This window comes from Felis catus, chromosome D2 (assembly GCF_018350175.1).
Source record: "Felis catus isolate Fca126 chromosome D2, F.catus_Fca126_mat1.0, whole genome shotgun sequence".
Classification (NCBI taxonomy): Eukaryota; Metazoa; Chordata; class Mammalia; order Carnivora; family Felidae; genus Felis; species Felis catus.
Window position 1 is genome coordinate 80169147 of NC_058378.1, and position 21282 is coordinate 80190428.

Genomic DNA, 21282 nt, shown 5'->3' on the forward strand with positions numbered 1-21282 from the left:
ATCTTCCGTTTCCGTGGGCCACTTGTCACAATTAACGAACTGACATTGGTACGTTTATTGGTTCATTTCAAATAAACTCTAAACCCTATATGGATTTTTACCACAAGCATGTTTTTGTACACTCATTTGATTGTTTATGTTTTTAATGTTTATTTTATTTATTCTGAGAGAGAAAGCATGAGCTGGGGAGGGGCAGAGAGAGAGAGAATCCCAAGCTGTTATTCGTTTTAAAAAAATTGTTTTTAATGTTTATTTCTGAGAGCGTGCGAGCAGGCGAGGGGCAGGGAGAGAGGGAGAGAGAGAATCCCAAGCCAGTGCTGCACCGTCAGCACAGAGCCTGACGTGGGGCTCGATCTCATGAACAGAGAGGTCATGCTCTGAGCCGAAATCAAGAGCCAGACGCTTAACTGACTGAGCCACCCAGGAGCCCTGATTGTTTCTTTAAAATAACTTCCCCAAAGTAGAATTGTCGGGTCAGAGGGAACATCTAGAGGCTCAAAGTGAAAAGGTCCCAGCTCCTAGTTATGTAGCGATTAGTCAGAGATAGGAGGGAGACAGCTTCCCCGCACCCTGCCTAGAACACAGGAGATTCCCCGTTCTCGAAGGTGATTCCTGTCCCTGACACTGGGACAGGTCCGAGTTTATGTTCGAAGCCTGGGAGGTGAAAGGCCACCCTCGCAGCCTCCAGGCACGCGGGCCCCGCGCCTACGGCACAGCACGGCTGTGCCCCCGCGGACACCGTGCTGTGCCTGTCCGCGAACACGCCAGGCTCAGGCTGTGCCTCCCTGGTGCCCCGGGCCTTGAGAGCCGTGTCTGCAGCTGTGGCTGGCATAGAGCGGGTGCTCAAAACCTCCATGCCGGCTCCTCCCCACGGCGCTGTTACATCCCCGTGCGTTCTCTGTGTGCGTGCATGTGTCAAACCTGCAAGGCAGGCAGATGAGCCCTGCCTGTCAAAATATTTGTTGTCACACAGGGTAGTAAGTCATTTTTGACATATGGCTCTTGACTCACAGCTATAGCAAACAGAACAACAGCGCACAGGGGCTGCAGGTTTGCTGGAAAGTGGGAATCGGGAACGTCTCCCTGTGGGAAGATTGCACACGGGACTCATTCGCTCCCCTTGAGCAGAGCCCTTGAGGAGGGGACTGCGTCACAGGCACCTTGGTTTCCTAGAACTTCACACACAGAGAGCCTTGCTCTCTGATGGGGGCTTATGTTGGCTTAAAAAAAATTTTTTTTTTATGTTTATTTATTCTTGAGAGACAGAGACAGAGTGTCAGAGGGGGAGGAGCAGAGAGAGAGGGAGACCCAGAACCCGAAGCAGGCTCCAGGCTCCGAGCTGTCAGCAGAGAGCCCGACGCGGGGCTCGAACTCACGAATTGTGAGATCATGACCTGAGCCGAAGTCGGACACCTTACCGACTGAGCCGCCAGGCGCCCCTCGTTGGCTTTAAACTCAACGTGTGCAGAAGGGGTGGGTGCCTCAGGACTGTGGAAAATCAGAGGCAGGGGACTGTTCCTAAGGCTACCAGTTCACAGGGACCGACCCCGGCATCTGTGCTGCCCCAAAGACACAACCAAAATCCTGAGGAGTCTGGACCAAGGGAGGGGAGTGGTCAAGTTCCACTGAGTCCTTGAGTGGCCCCGGGGACGCAGCCCGTGAGGTGGATGAGAGGGAGGTTGTGCGGAGAAAGGAGCAAGGCGAGGGAAGGGTGTGGGGGCAGAGGTGCAGAGCAGAGGAACGGGGATCTGTCATCTTGAAGCACTAAGGGTAGATTCCAGTGTTTGACTTGCTGAGGCCACGCGTCTCCTCATGGCCTCGCAGTGTGAGGTCGCTCACGGGGCTTCTGGTGTTCAGATGTCACAGGCTGCAGGGTGGCTTGGCCCAGGCCTGCTGCTGCTCTTCTCCATGCTCCCCCCAGGAGACCCACACAGGCCTTAAGCCCCACCATGGGGTTCTTCCCCGGCCTCGGCGTCCTTGCCCATCATTAGACACCTCCAGCCCGGGGACTGGAGGTTCCCAACGGAGCCCTTTGGGAGTTTCAGCAGAAACAGAATACGCGCATGGCCTTAGCGTGCTGGATATTCAGCAGGGGAACTGGGGAGTGTGGCAGAGGATTCTGGTAGGTTCAGCTTCAGCCTAGCCATCAAGGTTAATGGCACTGCGGTGAGACCTTACGTGCTCCCTACGACGGACCGAGAAGGGTGCCTCAGCCCTGTGTGTCCTTCCCCGTGAACCACGGGAAAATGTCAGACATCGTCACGTTGAGGAAGGAGTTCAAGGCGGGGACCCGAACAGCCCCTCGCACACGTGTGTTCATCGCACCGTTGCTCACGATAGCCGAAAGGTGGAAACAGCCCAAGTGCGCGTCCATCAGCGGGTGAGGGGATGAACAAAACGCGGTCTGTCTGTATGGTGGAATATTCCTCAGCTGTGAAAAGACGCAAAGTTCTGACGCAGGCCACACCACGGGTGAACCCAGAAGACGTGATGCCGGGTGAGATAAGCAGACGGAAAGGGACAGCGATTGTATGATTCCACCCGTGTGAGATATCCAGACCAGGCAAGTTCGTAGAGACAGAAAGTAGGATGGCGGCTGCCAGGGGCTGGGGGGGAGGGGAGGTGGGATGTTCTCGCTTAACGGGGACAGAGTTTGTGTTTGGGGCGATGAGAAAGCTTTTGAACTAGCTCGTAGTGATGGTGGCACAGCATTGGGAATGTAAGGAATCCCACCGTACGCTTCACAAGGATTAAGATGTCAGGGGCGCCCGGAAGGCTCCGTCGGTGAAGCGTCCGACTTCGGCTCAGGCCACGATCTCGCGGTCCGTGAGTTCGAGCCCCGCGTCGGGTTCTGTGCTGACGGCTCGGAGCCTGGAGCCTGTTTCCGATTCTGTGTCTCCCTCTCTCTCTGGCCCTCCCCCATTCATGCTCTTTCTCTGTCTCAAAAATAAATAAACATTAAAAAAATTTTTTTTAAATAATAAAATAAATAAATAAATAAAAACACACACCTTGAGGGACAGCCGAGGAAAGGGTCCCTGTTCTCTCCAAGGAGTGCCACGTTTCCTCCCTCCCTTCCCTCTGCTCAGATGCCACGTATTGGTCAACCCCAGCTGCCAGAACAGAACACCACAGACTGGGGCCGAGACACTGGGCATTTATTTTCTCCCAGTTCTGGAAAAGAAAACGTGGCTCTCAGCTGCACTGATCATTTCTCTGTGGCCCGGAACACTCAGGCCTGGTTCTTAATCACATTGTTCTCTGAACACCCAGGGTTTTGATTATTAGCTGTCGAGGATGACTTCATGTGGAGATTTTACTGCCTCATGGCGTGCACGCATATTTAAAAAAGAAAAAAAAAAAAACCTGGCAGGACTAGAGTGAAAATACAGCTTTCCCAGAAATATATTTAAAGAAGAAGAAGAAAAAAAAAACCATTAAGAACCCAGAAAAACATAAAGCACTAGTATGAAGTACGACGCGGGGGGAATTCGGGGGGCGGGCCTGGGCCACAGCGGTAGGGTCAGACCCCTCTCCCTATCCTGCCCCCCTCCGCGTTCCCCCCCACAGCCCGTCCCCCGGCCTTAGAAGCACAGGGCACAAGGCTGCATAGACACACACAGCCTTCCTCCCTCCCTGAGCCGGAGGACCAGGAGGGCCCCAGGGCGGGGGCCCCAGAAGGAACGCCCGCGGTCAGCGTCCACGCTGCCGAGGGTCACCCGCCATCCCTGCTCCTTCCTTCTACAGCCAGTGAGTCCCCGGGCTCTGCCTCCACCCCATCTGGCCCGCGCCCGTGTCAAGGTGGCGTGGCCGTTGGTCCCTCTGAGCCCTCCGGCGCGTTGCCCCATTCACACAGCAGCCTCTAAAGGAGACCAAGCAGGAGGCCAGGGAGGTTAACAATGGTGCCCGCTGAGCGCTCGCTCGTGTTAGGCCTGATGCCGACTCATTTGGTCACTAACAGGAAGTAGGTGTCGTTATCCTCCCCACTTGAGACCTGGGGGAACAGGGCCCAGAGAGAGGTGCCAGCCCACCCAGGTCTGGGGTTGGCCACGCGATGAACCAGGTGTACCGGTGCTCCCGGCCACCGGGTTCTGCACCCTGGGGACCGAGGCCGGACGGCTCGCCCGAGCTCCAGCCAGCCAGAGACGGGCTGTCCCCTGGACCCACGCCAGCCTCCTGGGCATGGAGGGCATGCCTCTCAGCCCCCCACCCCCGCCCCGTGCAGCCTCATTCCCCCATCTGACCTCCTCTTTGTAGCAAGGCATCCCCCTGGAATGGGCCCACCCTGCGATTTTCTTGATCTAAAGAAAAAACTTAATTAGGTTCATAAACTGTCACACTTGACGCTCTCCAGAGGGCCTGCCTCCGGTTTCCAGGGCCCCCGGGGAGGCTGAGGCCCGGAGGCAGGCGGCAGGCAGGCTTGCCTGTGTCTGCCCCTCACCCCTCCCTTTGCAGAGGAGGCCGGGTGGCCTTCGAGGCCTGGCCCGGCCCTGTCTTCCCCGCCTCGAAACGTGGCGATGGGGGTGCCTCCCTCCATCCCTCATGGCAAGGTGGTGATGGGCCCCCCTCCCCCCACACACGTGCACATGCGCGTGCACACCTTTGCTCCTTACTGGCTTCTCTGCAGACCGCGCGTCCTCTCTCAAAGCCCTTTTCGTGCTGTGATTAGCCGTTCTCACTCCTGTGCGATGATGCGTTCATGTGTGTGTCCCCACCCCTACCCTCTCCCGGGCTGCGAGCCCCCTGAGGGGAGGCCACACCATCACGGTCACCAAGGTCCCCAGCACTGGCCCAGACAGGGAAGCCGGCTGAGGGAACACTAATGCCTCCAGGATTCGGGGGATTAGGCCGTTTGTCTTCTGCCCCTGCCGCTCTTTCCGGAGGCCGCCCGAACCTTCCTCGGTGCCCGGCCTCCAGCGGGCACTCATTCTTGGCTTGCACGCTTCGGTTTTGGCCTTTGGAACAAGAGCCTTTTGTATCATTTATCTTTGGCCGCACCCTTGTCAGCCTGCTTGGAGGGCCCCTTTGAGGCCCAGAGAGGCTTCTAGTAAAGGGGATTCCATTGTTTCCCAGGCACATAATCTGGGAGAAGCTGGCTGCTTTAGCCTAACGGGCTGACCGCCGCGGTGCTGAAGCACGTGCTCCCCAGGGCCTCCCAGACGCTGTCGTTGGGTCTCTGCCTCTTCAAGACACGTCTTCCCAGCGCTTTTCCGAAGCACACACGTGTCCTAGCTGGCCGAGTGCGAGCACAGGATCCTTCTTCCTGGGAGCATCTCCTGGCACCGGGGTTTGGTGTGCATGCGGCAGAAGGCGCTCCCACCCAGGGCAGTCCCCCCACCACCATGGGGCCGGCAAGTGTGAGTCACTCCCGCCTCTGGATGGAAATAGCTACTGGAAAAAGGTAGAAGAATCATAGCACTGAAGGCCTTCCAGTTCCCCTCAACTCTGTTCATGCGACATGGCACCAGCAGGGAAAATCGCACATAGGACCTATTGATTTAGAGGCCTGGCCAGCCTCGGGAAATGAGCCTTTCAGGCTGGGCCAGGAAGGCAGCCAGAGTTACATTACAGCATGTCAATGTATGGCTGTCCCCGGTGTGCATTCCAGTCTCCCGTTGATGGACGCGTTAGATGGTTTCCAATTTTTGCGTGATTATAAATCATGCTGTGGTGAACCGTGCTGGCAGGCCTTCTTGTGCAAATGTGCTAGGTTTTCTTGAGAACAATTTTCCCCCCACTTGCCAGGTAATAAGCATCACCGTGGAGAGCTGGTTAAATACACATATTACCAGGTCTGTCCTGGCGGGTCTGACTTCGGAGCCAGGAATCTTTGATTTCCTTCAACAATACTTCAGTGAGTCCTGTTATCGGGGGAGGCTAGCACACCCCGATTCAAGGGCAGGAGGGCTGGCCCGGAGCGACGGCCTCTCACAGTTTACCAACTGGACGCTGCTGATCACTCCCAAGTGGATGTGCCCGTTTCTGTCCCCTCCAGCAGTGGAAGAGAAGCCTGTGTTCCCACATCCTCGCCAATTCTTGGTACTGTTAAGTTTCTAAAAAGCTTTTCCAAATCTGGAGGATGTGTAATAATATCTCATTTTAATATAAACTACATTCCCTGTACTTTGTGTGGGTTGAGCTCTTTTTCAAATGTTTAATGACCAGTCAAGTTTCCTTTTGTGGATTATCTATTCATATCCTTTGTATACTTTACTATGGAATGCTTGTCATCTTTAAAATTACAGTTGACCCTTGAAAAACCCAGGGTTGAACTGCATGGGTCCACTTATACATGGATGTTTTATAGCACAGTGCTGTAAATGTAGTTCCTCTTCCTTACGATTTTCTTAGTATTTTCTGTTCTCCCACTTACTTTATTGTAATATATTATGTATGACATATTAAAAATGAGTCAATCAACTGTTTATGTTATTTGTAAGGCTTCCAGTCAACAGTAGGCTATTTTGGGGGAGTCACAAGTTATACATGGATTTTTGACTGCTGTGGGGTCCTAACCCCCACGTTCAAGAGTCAACTATAGTTTGTGACAGTTCTTAACAGAATCTACTCCTGCTTCTTTGTCGGGTGTTTGTGTTGCAAATATTTACTCCCAGTCTGTGGTTTGTGTCTCTGGTTAGTTTATGGAGTCTTACTGAATGAAAGTTTTAAGTTGAAATATATAAGATGTATTCATCATTTTGTTACAGTTTATGCATTTTGCGTCTTGTCCAAGACGTCTTTCCCTCCCCATAGTTAGAAAGATATTCTTCTACATTCTCCTCCAGCAGTTTTAAAGTTTTACTTTGCTCATTCAGGTTCTACATCTACTTGACGTTGACTTGTGTGCATGGCATGAGGTAGGGATCGAATTTTATTTTCTATATAGTAACCAACAGTTGTTCAAACACTGATTTTCAGTAGCCCACCCTTTCCCCACTGACTTGGAATGCCACTTCTGTCCTGTGTGAGTTCTCCATCCTTGCTCTTATCAGTAAATATGTTAAAAAAAAAAAAGACAGCTTGGGGTGCCGGGGTGGTTCAGTCGGTTAAGCCTCCAACTTTTGCTCAGGTCATGATCTTGTGGTTCGTGAGTTTGAGGCCTGCATCGGGCTCTTCGCTGACAGCTCAGAGCCTGGAGCCTGCTTCGGATTCTGTGTCTCCCTCTCTCTCAGCCCCTCCTCTGCTCACACTTTGCGTCTCTCTCTCTCTCTCTCTCTCTCTCTCTCTCTCTCTCTCTCTCTCTCAAAAATAAATACATAAATAAGTAAACATTAAAAAAAGCAAACCAGCTTTATTGAGATAGAATCCATAACCACATACTTTATCCATTTAAAGAATACAATTCAGTGATTTTTAGTATGTACAGACACCATCACCATCAGTCAATTCTGGAACATTTGCATCACCTCTAAAAGAACCGTGTACCACTGTCCCCATCTAGCTACCCATCCCATCTCCCCAACCCAAAGCAACCACTCATCTACTTTCTGTCCCTGTAGGTTTCCCTATTCATACATTTCCCTATTTCATACATTTCGTATGAACGGAACAATGAGAAAAGCGGTCTTTTTTTTTACTGGCTTCGTTCACTTGGGTATAAACCTAGGAGTGGAATTGGTGGGTCATATGGTAACTAATTTTAATCATTTGAGGAGCCGTCTGTGTTCCAAAGTAGCCACGCCGTTTTCCATCCCCGCCCGCAGTGCACGAGGCTTCTAACTTCTCTGCATCCTCTTCTGCGCTTGTTATGACCTGACTTTTTTGATTCCACTTGGTGGGTGGTAAAGTTATCATTGTGGTTTTGACTTGCGTTTCTCCTCCCTTTGACAAATCGGAGGCCATGAAGATTTACCCCTGTGTTTTCTTCCAAGAATTCTCTATTTTTAGCTCTTCCACGTAGAGCCACCTTGAGTTTATTTTTGCCTATGGTGTGAGGTAAGGGTACAGCCCTTACTCTTTTGCATGTGGCTATTCCGTTGTCTCCACACAGGCGGGAAAAAGGCTACAGACCTCTTATGGCCCTCCACCTTGCTAATACTAATTTTACACCTTGCTAATACTAATTTTAATGACTCAAACATTTTATAAATTAAAGGTTTGCTCATTTCAACAGACCTTTGCTGGATTAACAGTAATTAGGTTGTATTGTCATCATCTTGGAAATTGCCCCGCCATGCATCTGTGCACATGGGCTTATTTATACATGAGCATATACGTCATCATGTCATGGAGTCTCTTAGGTTTTACCTAAGAGAAACTTGGAGGGTTATCAAGTTCAAGTGGTATGCTTTAAATGTAACAACTAGCTGTGCGGGGGGCGGGGTGGGGGGGGAGCCCTGATTGGTAGCCCTTGCCGCTTTCCGTGGCGTAAATACTGCCATCGGGGCTGATTTCAAGCCACCAGAGCGAGGTCGCCGAACGTGGTGTTGGGAAGATGTGCGATCAGTACAGGCTGGCTTAATTTTTGTTCTGAAAAAGAAACTGTGGTCCCACAACTCTTTCTGGGGCAAAACCGGTCTGTGTCAGGGACGTAGTCGTCAGCTGGTCTCACCCCCGACACTTGTTTGTGGTTGTGCTGCCGTGGCCCTAGGAGAGGCGAGGAGGCTTGCGAGTCTGATCTTAGCAGAGCACAAAAACCGTCAGTAGGCTGCAAAGAAGCAAAGTGGCTTCCGGGTGGGCTGTAGAGAAGGGACAGGAAGGAGGCTGGGAGAGCAAAGGAGTCCCACTGCCATAGGAAATGCCACTCTCTAGGCTCTGACCCCTGCACTGCCCACGTCAGATACACTTAGGAACCCTCAGAGGGAGCACCTACGGCCCTCGAGGGGAAGGCTGGGATCTGAACAGGCCAAGGGGTTCAGAAGATTCAGGGCCAGGGGATCTGCCCCAAGCCATACATATCTGCTCCTGACCTCCAAACCCCGGTCCCGGGGGAGGGGTCCCCACAGATGAGTGAGGCCGCCCCCAACTCAGCACGTCTGGGCAGGGGCTCAGCGAGCGACCTGCCTCGTCATTTGGACCAAGGCCATCTTCCTTCTCACACTGGCTGCTGTAACTTCCTCTTCTGCCCCTCGATTCAGTCTGAACGCTTCCCTCTCCCCGTTTGGCTCACTCTTCTTCTCCATCCCTTGCATCGACTCTGAGGCCAGGGGGCCCTTGACCGCGATGTGACAAGAAGTGCCCCTGGCCCTACTGTGCCCGGCCTCCCCCAGGTTACCACGGTCCCTCCGCTCGGCCGCCACGCCATTTGCCCTAGCAAATTCTCCAGTGTGGCTGGAATACATCCTGAGTTTAACACAAAGCAAAACAAAAAGGCCAAGCAACATTTGCTCAGATGTCGGGGCTGGCCCTGACCTCACAAGTGTCTGCAGAACCGGGAGGGCATGGAAGCCCCGGCTGAGTGTGGCTGCAGGTAGGGCTGGTTGCCGGCCTTTGTCACGATGGGCATCCCAGACCCCCGGTCACACCGGCGATGCCACCCTCCCAGCCCCGAGAGGCAGTCCTGCTGCCCACCGCCCCTTCCTGGCAAACCACGCTCACAGGTGCTCTGTGTTCAGAGAGGGCAAGGCTGAGAAGATACAGCCCGCGGAATGGGCATTTGTTGAGATGTAAGGGCTCCGTGGGTTCTCAGTCCAGATGGAGCCGTGGGCACAGTGCATTGCAGCCTGGGCCCACCTCCAGGGTGATCACGGGGTCTGGCCACCCAGAAGCTTTGCTCTCTAGAGAGCAAGCTATGCTTTTTTTTTTTTTAATGTTTATTTTTCAGAGACAGAGAGACAGAGCGTGAGAGGGGGAGGGGCAGAGAGAGAGAGAGAGGGAGACACAGAATCCCAAGCAGGCTCCAGGCTCTGAGCTGTCAGCGCAGAGCCCGACGTGGGGCTCGAACTCACGAACCGTGAGATCATGACCTGAGCCGAAGGTGGACCCTTAACCAACTGAGCCACCCGGGTGCCCCGCCAGCTATGCTTTTTAAATTTAAAAAAAGAAAAAAAAGTTTTTGCCAGTGTCTGCACAAAGACCTCCATATTGGTGAGTTCTTGCTCCTCAGGACCTGCTGTGACAGCTTGCAGGGGACAAGTGTGCCTTCCAGGAAGGGGGACATACGTGCCCAGTAGCCACCTTGTCCCCTGTGGGCGCACGGGGGCTGGCCCGCGTGTTGCCTTGTGCTCTAGGAGCCGAGGAAGGAAGAGCAAAGGGTAGAGAAAACCACATGCTCGTTCTCTTGACCAGCTGTGTTGCCAGCAACGTGTGGTTATTTATAACCGTGGTGGAGCGTCCATAAATCGTGGTTTTTCCCCCAGCAGTGCAGCTGATGAGGACTCTGAAATGATCGCATGGTGTCCCTCCGCTAAACCCTCTGGGAGAAAACGGCCCGCAGTCTGCAAGAACCGCAGCTTCTGCCCAGCCTGTGCAGACCCTGGCCAAACCCTGTTCCAGGGCCGCGGGGTTTACGAGCAGCCTCTGGGGCAGCGTGTGCAGGAGGAGCGTCGGTGGGTGTTAACAGGGGCTACTCAAAGCAGCCTGACGGGTCGAACGGAGTTTGGCTTGGGCGCGGCGGGCACCTTTTCCCGAATAAAGCGGCTCCGAGCTTCAAGGTGGTGCCTCCTTGGGGGCCTGCCTGCTTACCGCGTGCACCGCAGGCCCTAATCTTTTATCCGCCCCGTTCACCAAAGCTCCCGCTGCTGGACTGAGCTGTGCCCACCATTCTGGCTTCAAAGCCGCCTCCCAAGACACGGAGGCCACTCAGCAAAGAGTCACACTTGGCTTCGAAGAGGTGACGCGGGCTCAGTTACGGAGCTGCTCCGGCACGATTCACGCTCCCCACCCCGCCGTGCCCATGGCAGGACCGCAGACCAGAGAGGGTGTGGGCAGTGGCCCTGAGGGCTCAGCCTGACCGCTCTGTCCGGGGCCTGATGAGCCGGGAGGAGCTAGCCGGCCAATTTACGGGAGAACCCCACTCCCTGGAGGCCGCGGTGCCGCAGGGCTCACCCCTCAGCAAGTTCGATGCCAGTCCGGGACCGGCCCCTCCATTCCCAGTCGTGTCCATCCCGGGCAGACCGGTTGGCTGTCCTGCATCTCTGGCGACACCCATGCTTCCCACCACCCCTCCGGGGCAGCCCAGGCCGCGCTCTGCAGAACCGAGGTCGGGCTCTCGGTGCACACGGGGCCCCTGGGGCTGCAGCCCCTTGACGTGCAGGCCCCCCGCATGCATGGACTCTCCAGCGCCCCCCACCCCGCCCCGGCTTGGCTTTGAATGAGTTCATTATTCCCAGCCGTGCCTCGGCATGCCTGGCCGCCAGTTTCTTCAGGCTGGCGGTGCTCGGAAGCTGGCCGTTGCCAAATCCAGTTGTTTGGCTTAATGTTTCAAGGCCAAGTCCTTTCAGGAAAGCTCTCTCCACCCTCACCCACCCCCTTAGTGAAATAGATGTGCAATTGATTGGCTTTGCGGGGTTTTAGTCCATCGTTCTCTGCAAAGAATGAGGTGAAGGGCTCATTATTGGTTCACGTAACACTCTCCCTCTCCTTTCCAAGTGCACCCAGAATGGAAGTGGGAGACTAAGGAACACGAGCATTTCGAGGGTGGGGGCCGCAGAATTAGCCCTGGCCGAGGTCTGTGCAAAGGAAAGTGCTGCGGGCTGCCAGGGAGTGACAGTGCCCATGGGTGGCCACAGGGACATGCTGGAACCTTCCGCACAGGGTTTGCTGCAGCTGGCCATCCCTGTTGGCGCTCCTCTCTGTGCCTGTGATGTTTCAAAAGGGCCGGCTTCATTAATAATCCATCTCTGTATTTAAACGCCCACCTCTTCCCCACGGCGGGAGGGGGCAGCGCCATGCCGGCTCCGGGCTTGGCCTTTCCTGGTTTTTCCTGGTGTGAGGGCGTGAAGGGCACACTGTCAGGGGCCTTTCTTGAGCTCCGGAGGCACCATCAGAGCCAAGAGAACTTTTCCTGGCCCAGAACCCTGAATCTGTCTGTTCTGTCTGTCTGGAGCTTCCCTACACCTGCTGGGGGGGGGGGGGTGGCGGGGGGGAACCGTCCCAGCAGAGGTGCCTAGTGGTATGCGGATGAGAGAAGGGGAGAGACCCTGGACCCGGAGACAGAGCGGGGTCACAGCCCAGCACGGCCACTTGCCTGCTCTGGGACCGAGGGGAGCTTGCGGCCCCCATTTCTGAGCCCACTTCCTCATCCGTAAAACAAAGACTAGGTCATCGCTGTGCAAATCAGGGACAGAATGCGTCCCTGGCCTGGGCTGTGCTTCATAACGTGAGGGAAGGGACTGTGGTTTTAGCACACACTGTTGCCCACCTCGTAGAGGGAAGCCGGATACCTGCCCCAGACGGAAAAGATCTCGCCCGTCACCATTCTTTCATGAAATTTCTGCCAGAAGGCTTGAGGCTTTCGTGTGCACAGGGAGCACAGAGCAGCCCTCCAGGGTAGGGGGGCAGGCAGTAGACTTTGCAGGACACGGCCAAGAGGAGGGCGAGGGGGGGTGTTCAGTGCTGTTTCGGGGGTCTGGGCTCGTTAATTCAAGAGATGGAGCTGGAGACACGCCCCCTCCTCCCCCCCCCCCCCGCCCCGTGGCAGGAGGCACACCCCCCATGGCGGACCATCAATGAACATCCTGTTCACATCCCAGCATGCGAGCGTGTCCTGAGTGTCTGGTCGGGGTGGGGGCTTATAGGGAGAAAAGACAAAACCCTGCACCCCGGAAGGAGGAGTCTGTGACACCCCCAGGGAAGGGGCGGGGAGGCAGGACTTCTGCCCTGGGAGCCTGACTCATCCCTGTTGTCCCAGGTTCCTCTGGAAAGCCAGGGCTCCACACAGCACAGGTGGCCAGTGTCAGCTCTAGGACAAAGTCTGGTGTAGAAGCTGAGGCCCGGAGAGGGGAAGGGACTCGCCCAACACACACACAGCCAGGCTTGGGCACTGGGCTGCCTCCCTTGTCCTGCAGGCATGGAAACTGAGGCAGCCCGAGGGACAGCCCGGCTGCCCATTAGAAGCACCTGGGGAGATCAGACCACCCAGCCCTCAGGCCAGACCCCAGACCAACCAAGTGAAAAACTCTCTGGGGTAGGGTTCAGGGTCAGCATTTCCAGTCAATCTTTTCAAAGAACCAACTGCTTGTTGCCCTGACGTCCTCCGTCATTTTCCTGTTTTCAGTTCCTCGCTTTCGGCTCTGATCTTTTATTATTTCCTTCCTCTGTCTTGGGTTTATTTTGTTCTTCTTTTTCTAGTTTCTTAAGGCGGGAGCATAGATGACGGGTTCGACACTTGGCTCTCTAATAACGAAAACGTCCAGGGCTACAAATTTCCCTCTGGGTCCTGCTTTAGCAGCACCCACAGCTTTGACGGCGGTGGGTGGTTCTAAGCTTCCCCTGAGCAGCCGGGTTTGAAAACCAGCCTCCGCTTTCCAGGGTTCCGAGGAACAAATTGGGCTTTGCCTGCTGAAGAGCTTTGTTTAGGGACCAGACATCATCAGGGCTGTCTGCTCTTCTCCTTCCCCCACCTCATAACACACTGGACAAGTTAATCCTCAAGTTTATATGGAAAACAAGTAAATAAGGAAGCCTCTGGGGTGGGGGTGGGGGTGGGGGTGAGGAGAGAACGAGGCAGGCCTTAACCTGCTGTTAAGCGGAGCACAAAGCCTCAGTTGTGGGGACAGGATGGAACGGTGTGGTCCTGGCGTGTGCCCGGGCCGAGGGGCCAGTGAGGGACAGCGTTCCTGCATGTGCCGGGCCCTGTGCCTGGCCTCTGGTGCCCCGGACGGCATTGTAGATGGCATCCAGGGCCCCGCTTCCTGTTGGATCTCCAGCCCACCCAGCACCCCGAGGCAGCCGGTCCTGGTACCCTCCTCCCACCCATCACCAGACGAGTGCCTGCTGGTTCTCGAATCCTGGCGTGCCTGAGCCCTTAAAATACACTGCACTTCGGGGCCCCCGGGTGGCTTAGTCCATTATGTGTCCGACTCTTGGTTTCGGCTCAGGTTACGTGCTCACAGTTTGTGAGTGTGAGCCCCACGTTGGGCTCTGAGCTGGCAGCACGGAACCTGCTTGGGATTCTCTCTCTCTCCCTCTGTCTCTCCCTGCCCCTCCCTTGCTTGAGCTCTTTCTCAAAATACATAAACACTAAAAAGAAAAAAAAAAAAAGGCATTCGTGTCTCCACGAATGGAGCTGGTGTGCCTCCAGCTCCGTCTCTTGAGTTAACAAGCCCAGACCCCCGAAACAGCACTGAACACCCGCCTCGCCCTCCTCTTGGCCGTGTCCTGCAAAGTCTACCGCCTGCCCCCCTACCCTGGAGGGCTGCTGTGTGCTCCCTGCTCCTAGGGTGCGAGCCCCGAAGGTCGCCGGTGGAAAGCGCTGGGTGAAAGGCTGTATGGGAGAAGGTGTGTCATGGGGCCAGTCCCGGGACTTGGGGAAAACCCTGACCCCGAAGCCTGAGCTGCGAGGGCTGCCGGGTTCCCCCTCCGGGCCTGTTTCCCCATCTGCAGAGAGGACAGCGTCTCCCTGCGGATCACCGAGTAAATGCATCGGGAGGCCGTCACCCTCCTCACCCACGGCCCATGGTGGCGGATGGGACCCTGCTGGAGCGGTTTCCAGGGCTTTCTGGAGGCCGCAGGGCAGACTCGTGTGGGGCTGGTTTATGGCTTCCCAGTAAATCGCGGACAGGACTAGGGTCTGCAGAAAATCAGAGCAGGGCGATGTCCTAGAAGAGCGGCTCGTCTGCCTGCCCCCTGGAGACGGGTCTGACGAAAACAAGACCCCGTCTAGGACCCGCCCAGGGCACGGCGGCCCGCCAGGAGCCGGGGCGGCTTGCGTGGGGTCCCCGCACACACAGTCGGCCCACGGTGGGGCAAGCCGCCCCGGCAGGCTGGCGTCCCCGGGGGCCGGAACGAACGGCCCCCTCGCCGGGCGGGCGGGCGGCTTTGACCATTTACAAGGCGCCGTCTGGACTGTGACGGATGAGGTGGCATCCGTCAGCTTTTCGGGGAACCTGGCCGGGGTGGAAGGTGCTAAGTAAATATGGGGGAGGGGCACTGGCCTCCCTGCTGGTTCACTCTAGGCTCTCCCTTTTTGTGCCTCAGTTTCCCCATCTGTATGGAGGCACGGATGAAGAGGGCCCCCTCTCCCTCCCCCTCCCCTGACCCCAGCCCCCATGTTTGCAAGTACAGGCAGGAGAGAGAGGGTCCTGGGAAGAACGGAGCCCAGGGACCCCCTTCTGCCCAGGCCTCTGCCGTGTGGGTGGCAGGCAGCCCGGGTGCCGAGATCTAGGCTAGCTCTCCAGGAGGACGTACGCCCCTCGTTTTGGGCCCTGGCAGGATTGCCTCGGGCCAGCCTCTGTCCCTTCCTGGGCCTCCGGTTCCTCACCTGAGGGGTTGTGCCCTAAAGCCCTTCCAGCTTTGGGGTTTGGGGCTCGTTTACTTTCCCCTTGGTTGTGTTTCATCCAGCAGGTTCAGGGAAGGTGCTGCCATGGAGTCACAACCGGGATCCGAGTCCCAGCCCTACCCCGTGCTGGCCACGTGACCCGAAGCAAAGCCCTTGTTCCCGTGTCTTTGTCTCTGGGAGATGAGATCCCCAGTCCTCCCCGGGTTGACAGGAATGCGGTGCCACCATGGACATGCTGGGCGGACCCCTTGGGACTCTCCATCCTGGAGGCGGGGCGTGTGGACCCGTCCAAGCCCCCGAGGGGCTGGTGGCCGGACAGAGGGGCCGGGGGGAGCCAGCCCCGGGTGGTCCTCGATGACATGTGTCTGACGTTACAGGTAGGGCCCACCCCCAGGGTTACCTTGGTGCACCCGGGCAGGCCCCCCCTCTGTAATGACCTGGAATGCTCTGCAGAGGAGGTGGCACTTGTAAGCCCAGCCAGGTGTTTGGCCCCAGGGCCAGGGCTGGCCTGGACTGTCGTCCCCGTGGCTGGCGAGCCCCAGCCCAGGCGGGGCCGCTGCGCCTCTCGCGTCTGTCCGGGCTGGTGCATAATCTCGACCTTCCCGGCCTTTTCAATACCTCTGGAGAAGCGGTGGCAAGGCGAAACAAGGGAGTATCTTCATTATTACGTGTGCCATTAAGACAGCATTACTGCAGCCTTGGGGGGAAGTTAAAAAGAGAAAAGGCTCCACCCGCGGTCCCACCACACTTGGCGGTTTATCTCAGGTTTCCTGCCCGCTCCCTTCTGCGACCGTAGGCGTGGGCACATAGAACCCTCTCTTCTGCTTTCCCCCTTCATCCTGCCTGTGGTTCACGGCTCTGCCGTGGTTCATGGAGCGGGTCAGCCGGACTAGGCTTCATTACTCCCCCGGGGTCGGACATCGGAGCCGGTTCCTTTCTTGTTATAAGTAGCACCGTCACAGGCATCTCTAAAAGTACTTTCTCCCCGCCTCGGCTCAGCAAACTTTTATTGAAAACCTACCACATGCCAGACTCTGTATGAGGTCTCTTTAGAATTCCGTCTTTAGGAAAGATTTCCAGGAATGGGGTTAAAGAACATCGTTCTTTTTATAGATCTCAACGTCGACACCAGATGACCTCCAACAGAAAGTGGCAGCTTGCGATCCGGGGAGGAGGGGGGCAAAGGGGACAGTGTCTGTGCCCCGCCCTCCCCCCCACTCCCCCCCGCCCCCTCGCATGGTGTGATTCCGTCCCTTTCTCTGCTGCCCAGCTTCCGGTCCGTGAGGGCACGGCTGCCTCGAGGCCTCCCGAGTGCTCACGCTAACTACTACCGGCCAGCCCACCCGGTGCTGGCCACCACTCACCTAGGGGCTTAACACACACCATTGTACTCGGTATTCAGTCCACATCCCTGCACCTCAGAAGGGGAAGTCCCAGGGGGGTGGGCCGTGGCCACACAAGTCCACAGCCTGCGTGCAAAATGCTGCAGCCAGGCCCCCCCACCATAGCCGCCACCAGCCTCCGTGAGGTCGCGGGGGGTGTCATTCCCTCCCTTTGTGCACGGGGAGCTCACTCCGCACTCGGTGGCAGGTGGGAGCCAGGCCAGCAGCGCCCCGCTCCCTGCCTGGCACGGAATGCCCTTTCCCGGCTCCGGGATGGAAACTGGCATCAGGAGCCAGTTGTGAGTGAACTGGATACAGTTTCTTCTTCTGTCCCTTGTGGTGCCGGAGGCTCCTGACCGTGGGCTAGTAAGTGACAGGCAGTTAACTGAGGACCTCACGACAGAGCGCATTTCAGTGCTCGGTGCCCAGCATTGCATGCGGTGTTTCATTTACTGTCTTGTTCCATGGGGCCAGGATGCCCCTTGACGATAGCACAAGTCCTCTCCACGTGAGGGTCTCGGGTCCTTTGCGATCCCATTGGCCTTCAGAGGGACTTTTGAGCACGCTGGGGTCCGGGCACTGGCACTAGACCCACTCGGCCCGTTTCCTCTGTGCAGGCCCTGGGCCAGGCCTCACCGTGCCCTCCCACCGGGCAGGGACAAGACCCTCCCGGTCTGTGCTGCTAGGAAGGTTGTCCTTCCTGAGCAACCATCTGCTTCTGTGTAATCTACAGGGTTTCCCTTTTTTGCTTTGGCTGCCAGGGAACTCAAAGCCACATTTTTGTTGTTGTTCGGGTTCCCAGGCCTGTGGTACAGGTCTTTCCTCTCTTCTTTACTATGGTTTCTGAACCAGGTCGCTAACTTCCTCTGGCTGTCCTAGTGTACACATCACCGTGTGCCTTTCTGAGCTGCCCGAGACGCTGGAAACAGTTCTTTACTTCATCCACGTTGTTCTTTGCGGCAGAAGCCTGTTCTTTCTCACTGCTGTGTGTTTCGTCCAACAACTAGACCGCGGTTCACTCGTGCTGCCGTTGCAGGGCAGCTGGGTCGTTTCTCGTTTGGGGTCATTCGGAACAGAGCTGGCAGAACGTTCCGGTCTACACTCCCCGGTGAACACGGTCTCGTTTCCCCCGGGGCACGTGCCCAGGATGGAATCGCCAGGTCACGCGGCACGCCTGTGCTCCCAGCAAGGGGGTATCTGCCGAGCCGCGTTTTCCCGAGTGCCACACTACCTGTGCTCCTGCCAGCCACGTGCGAGGGTTCCCGGTGCCCCGTCCTGCCAGCACTCGGTATCCTCCACCTCGGCCATTCTGGGGGTGCGTGCTGTGTGCTGCCTGTAACTTCCCCGGCCACGCGACGCTGGGCACCTTTCCACGCGTGCAGCGGCCACGTGGACCCCCTGGTTTGTGAAGTGCCCGTTTTCACCCTTTGTGAGCGGAACAGGCACAAAGTAGGTGAAGGCTGGTGGATCCGAGGTGAGTCCCCAGAGTCCCCATGTGAGTCCCCAGAAGGCATTGGGGTTCACGAAACTGCGTTTCTCGGGTCAGGTTGCACTGTCTCACGCTTTGGACCCGAAACAGCCACCGGGGAGGAGCGGCCCGGCTCGTCAGCCCGGGGCACCCTGACTCAGGAGACTTTCCTCCCGAGCAGACAGATCAGGACAGAGTTCGGGGGTGAGCCTCCTGATCCATCCTGAGCCTCTGTCTTCCTGTATCAAGGGGGCACATTGGTGCCGCCTCCCAGAATAGCTTGAGGAAGTGCCAGCCCAGCGCCCCACCTGTAGCACCCCCCCCCACCTTCAGCAACAAGATCCCCCCCAGCCCAGCCACCTAGGTCTGCACGTGGTGGTGGAGAGGACACCGGGCCTTCGATGAGCCGAGTTCTGGGAGGGGGTCACCACCTCCCTGCACCCTCCCTCTCTCCTGGGCCACCGCATGAGACTTGAGTGTGCAAAGCCAGGGTCGCTGGGCTAGCCCTGGGGTCTCCCTGGCCTCCCGTGGTCCAGCCTCTGGAGGAGAGGGGGGAATGTGGTCGCTTGCGGGGGGAGGAGGCCGGGAGTGAGCGCCCCCGCCCTGCGTTCCCGAGGACCCGGGTGGGAGCGCACACAGACTCCTCGGGGGAGTCGGCCGTTGGCGAGCATGTTGCCGGGGGCCGGGCCGGCTGGTGGAAAACTAAACACACACCAGGTGTTCGACATGTTTTTATCAAAATATTCCGAACAGCTGTCAGGGGTTCCTCTGCGCGAGGCCAGATGCCCAGCCCCCAGAGGGCCCGTCCCTCCGCCAGAGCGAGCCTTTTAGGTGAGCCCCTGCCTGCTGCTCGCTAGCCCAGCCCCGCGGGCTCCTGGGAAGGTCTAGGCCACGCTGCAGGCTGGGGAGGCAGACAGGGACCCCGCTCAGTGACCCCCGGGCAGGCCACCCACCCTCCCTGGGCCTCCGGGTTGCCAGCCGTAAGATGGGGCGGTGGTGCCTACCTCCTGGGCCGCTGTGGAAACCAAAGCCGCTAAAGCGTGCCGGGCCGGGGCCCTTGCCGAGTCCCTGGAGGCAGAGGGCTGTCGGTGACCGTCACTATTATGAATAATACTCTGAATAGAGCATCCCGTGGGCTTGGAGAAGTGGGCCCCAAGGGCAGGCTCATAGAGGGGGCATAGGCTGGGTCAGCAGCTCCCCAGTGGCCGCCCCTTGTCTGTCTCAAAGGAGTCCAGCGCGGCCCCTTGCCGCCTGTCCCCGGGCACGGCCACACGGGCATCTCTGCAGATCTGGCACCGCGCTCAACGCCCGCCGAGCAGGGGCATGGCGCTCACGCCTGGCGGCCCGGCTGGGTTCTGTCCACAGCCCTGGGGGAAAAGCTCCCCGGAGATACTTGGCCCTCAGGACCTTCTCCCAAAGATGGCGCCCGCTCTCCAGACACGGAGCCGCTGTGGGCCTTGCCCCTCTCCTCGGCCGGAGCGGCCCTGCGGGGGTTCTTACCCACCCCAGTCCAACGCGCGCCGTCCGTCCATCCACCCGGATGGCGCATCTGCTGTGGGCCGCGCCCTGGGCCGGCTGCATCATCTCACGGACGGTCCACCACAGCCCCCCCGGGGGGGGGGTTCTCCTCGGCCCCAGCCCCAGATGGGAGGCTCTGAGTGGTCTGGCCAAGGCCACACGGTGGGCACGGCCAGCCCGGTCCAAACCGGTGGCTCAGACACCCTCTCCCAGGCCCACCGGGCCAGGACGGCGGGAGGGCCACACGCACTCGGCCTGGCGGCCCCCGGCCCTCCCCACGCCCCTGTCCAACCCCTGCCCGAGCGGGAAGCCTGAGGCCCGCACGTGGTTGCGATCAGGGGCCTCCAGGGGCAGCAGGCCTGAAACGCTCTCTGGGAACAGATCGAGGGAAGTAAAGAGAAGCCGCCCGCTGTTTGGACGACCTGTGGGAGCCACGGGGTGTGTGATGGCCGACTGCTCGGCCCGACAGAGCTACCCGCCTCGGGGTCCTCTCACATGACAATGCCAGGCCCCCATTCCGGAAGGTCGCAGCTGGATTCACTGGACCTATATCCCAGAGAACCTATAGGTGTTCGCTCAGGGGTAGGATGGGTCCTAGAGTCCCCTTGAGTCGGGCTTTGCGAGGGAGCCGGGGCGCGAGGGCGTTCTAGGCGGTGGCACGGGCGGTTTGGGGGACAGGACAGGATGAACACCGAAGTCGCGGCGGGGGGGGCGGGGGTGGCCGGCAGGGCCAGGGCCAGCTCGTGGGCCACAGTAGGAGGGGTGGATCTGGTCTTGGCGGGGGTGGGGGACCGCAGGAGTTACGGCGCCCTGCCCGACTGCTTGGCCCGATCACCGCCGCTTCTGTGCAGCCCTCTGCTTGCCTGTGCTTCTGTTCCCAGCGCCAGGACTTTGTTCAGGACCCGGCCCTCGGGTGCGGGCACGGGAGCCCGCTTTGCCTGCAGCACAGAGAGCTTGCTTCTCGGGGTTTCGTTGGACTGGCCACATAGGTACAGGGCTGGCCCAGGCTGGGTGTTGATAAACACGATGTGGGCTCAACCCAACATGTCCCGAGGCCACTGGTCTGTGACTGTGGCCTCACCGTGTATGTGAATCGAGCCAAGGCTGGCGTGGGGGCTCCAGCCAGCATCGGGGGTTCTGGGGCCCTCTCGTCAGGGTGCGGGAATCTCTCAAGATGGCCACCACACCAGCTGGCGGTGATGTGGGGCCACCGCTTGCGTTGAGCGTGTCTCCAGTCTGTTGTCAGCACCATGGGTGGTGAGAGCCGCACAGGAAGCAGCTGGCGCCGTGGGGTGGGTTCTGGTTGACGGGGCGCCACAGGCCGAAACCTACCGTAAACAGGCCCGTTTCCTCCCTGTGGACCGAGTGGCCCCGGGGGGGGGGGGTGCCAGGGTCCACGGTGACATCCCTCCGGGGCTGGGCTCGGGCCCCCACTACCCTCTGCCTGGCTGGACCGCGCCCGTAGTCCGGCCCAGCCCCAGGTGCCGGTGACCACAAGGCCCGGATGAAAGGGTGTCGTGGCGCTCCGTGGCTTT

At 57.9% G+C, this 21282-nt stretch overlaps 1 protein-coding gene across 4 annotated transcripts in view; it reads left to right on the forward strand.

The window, feature by feature from the left end:
• LHPP (phospholysine phosphohistidine inorganic pyrophosphate phosphatase) overlaps positions 1-21282 on the forward strand; it is a 117617-nt gene that overhangs the window by 87454 nt on the left and 8881 nt on the right. The window contains exon 7 of one of the 4 annotated variants that reach the window (XM_045040798.1): positions 6816-6857. The exons of the other annotated variants lie outside the window; for them this stretch is intronic. Within the exon in view, the coding sequence (XP_044896733.1) occupies positions 6816-6857 (42 nt within the window). The remainder of the gene's footprint in view (positions 1-6815; positions 6858-21282) is intronic. 4 annotated transcript variants of the gene reach the window in all.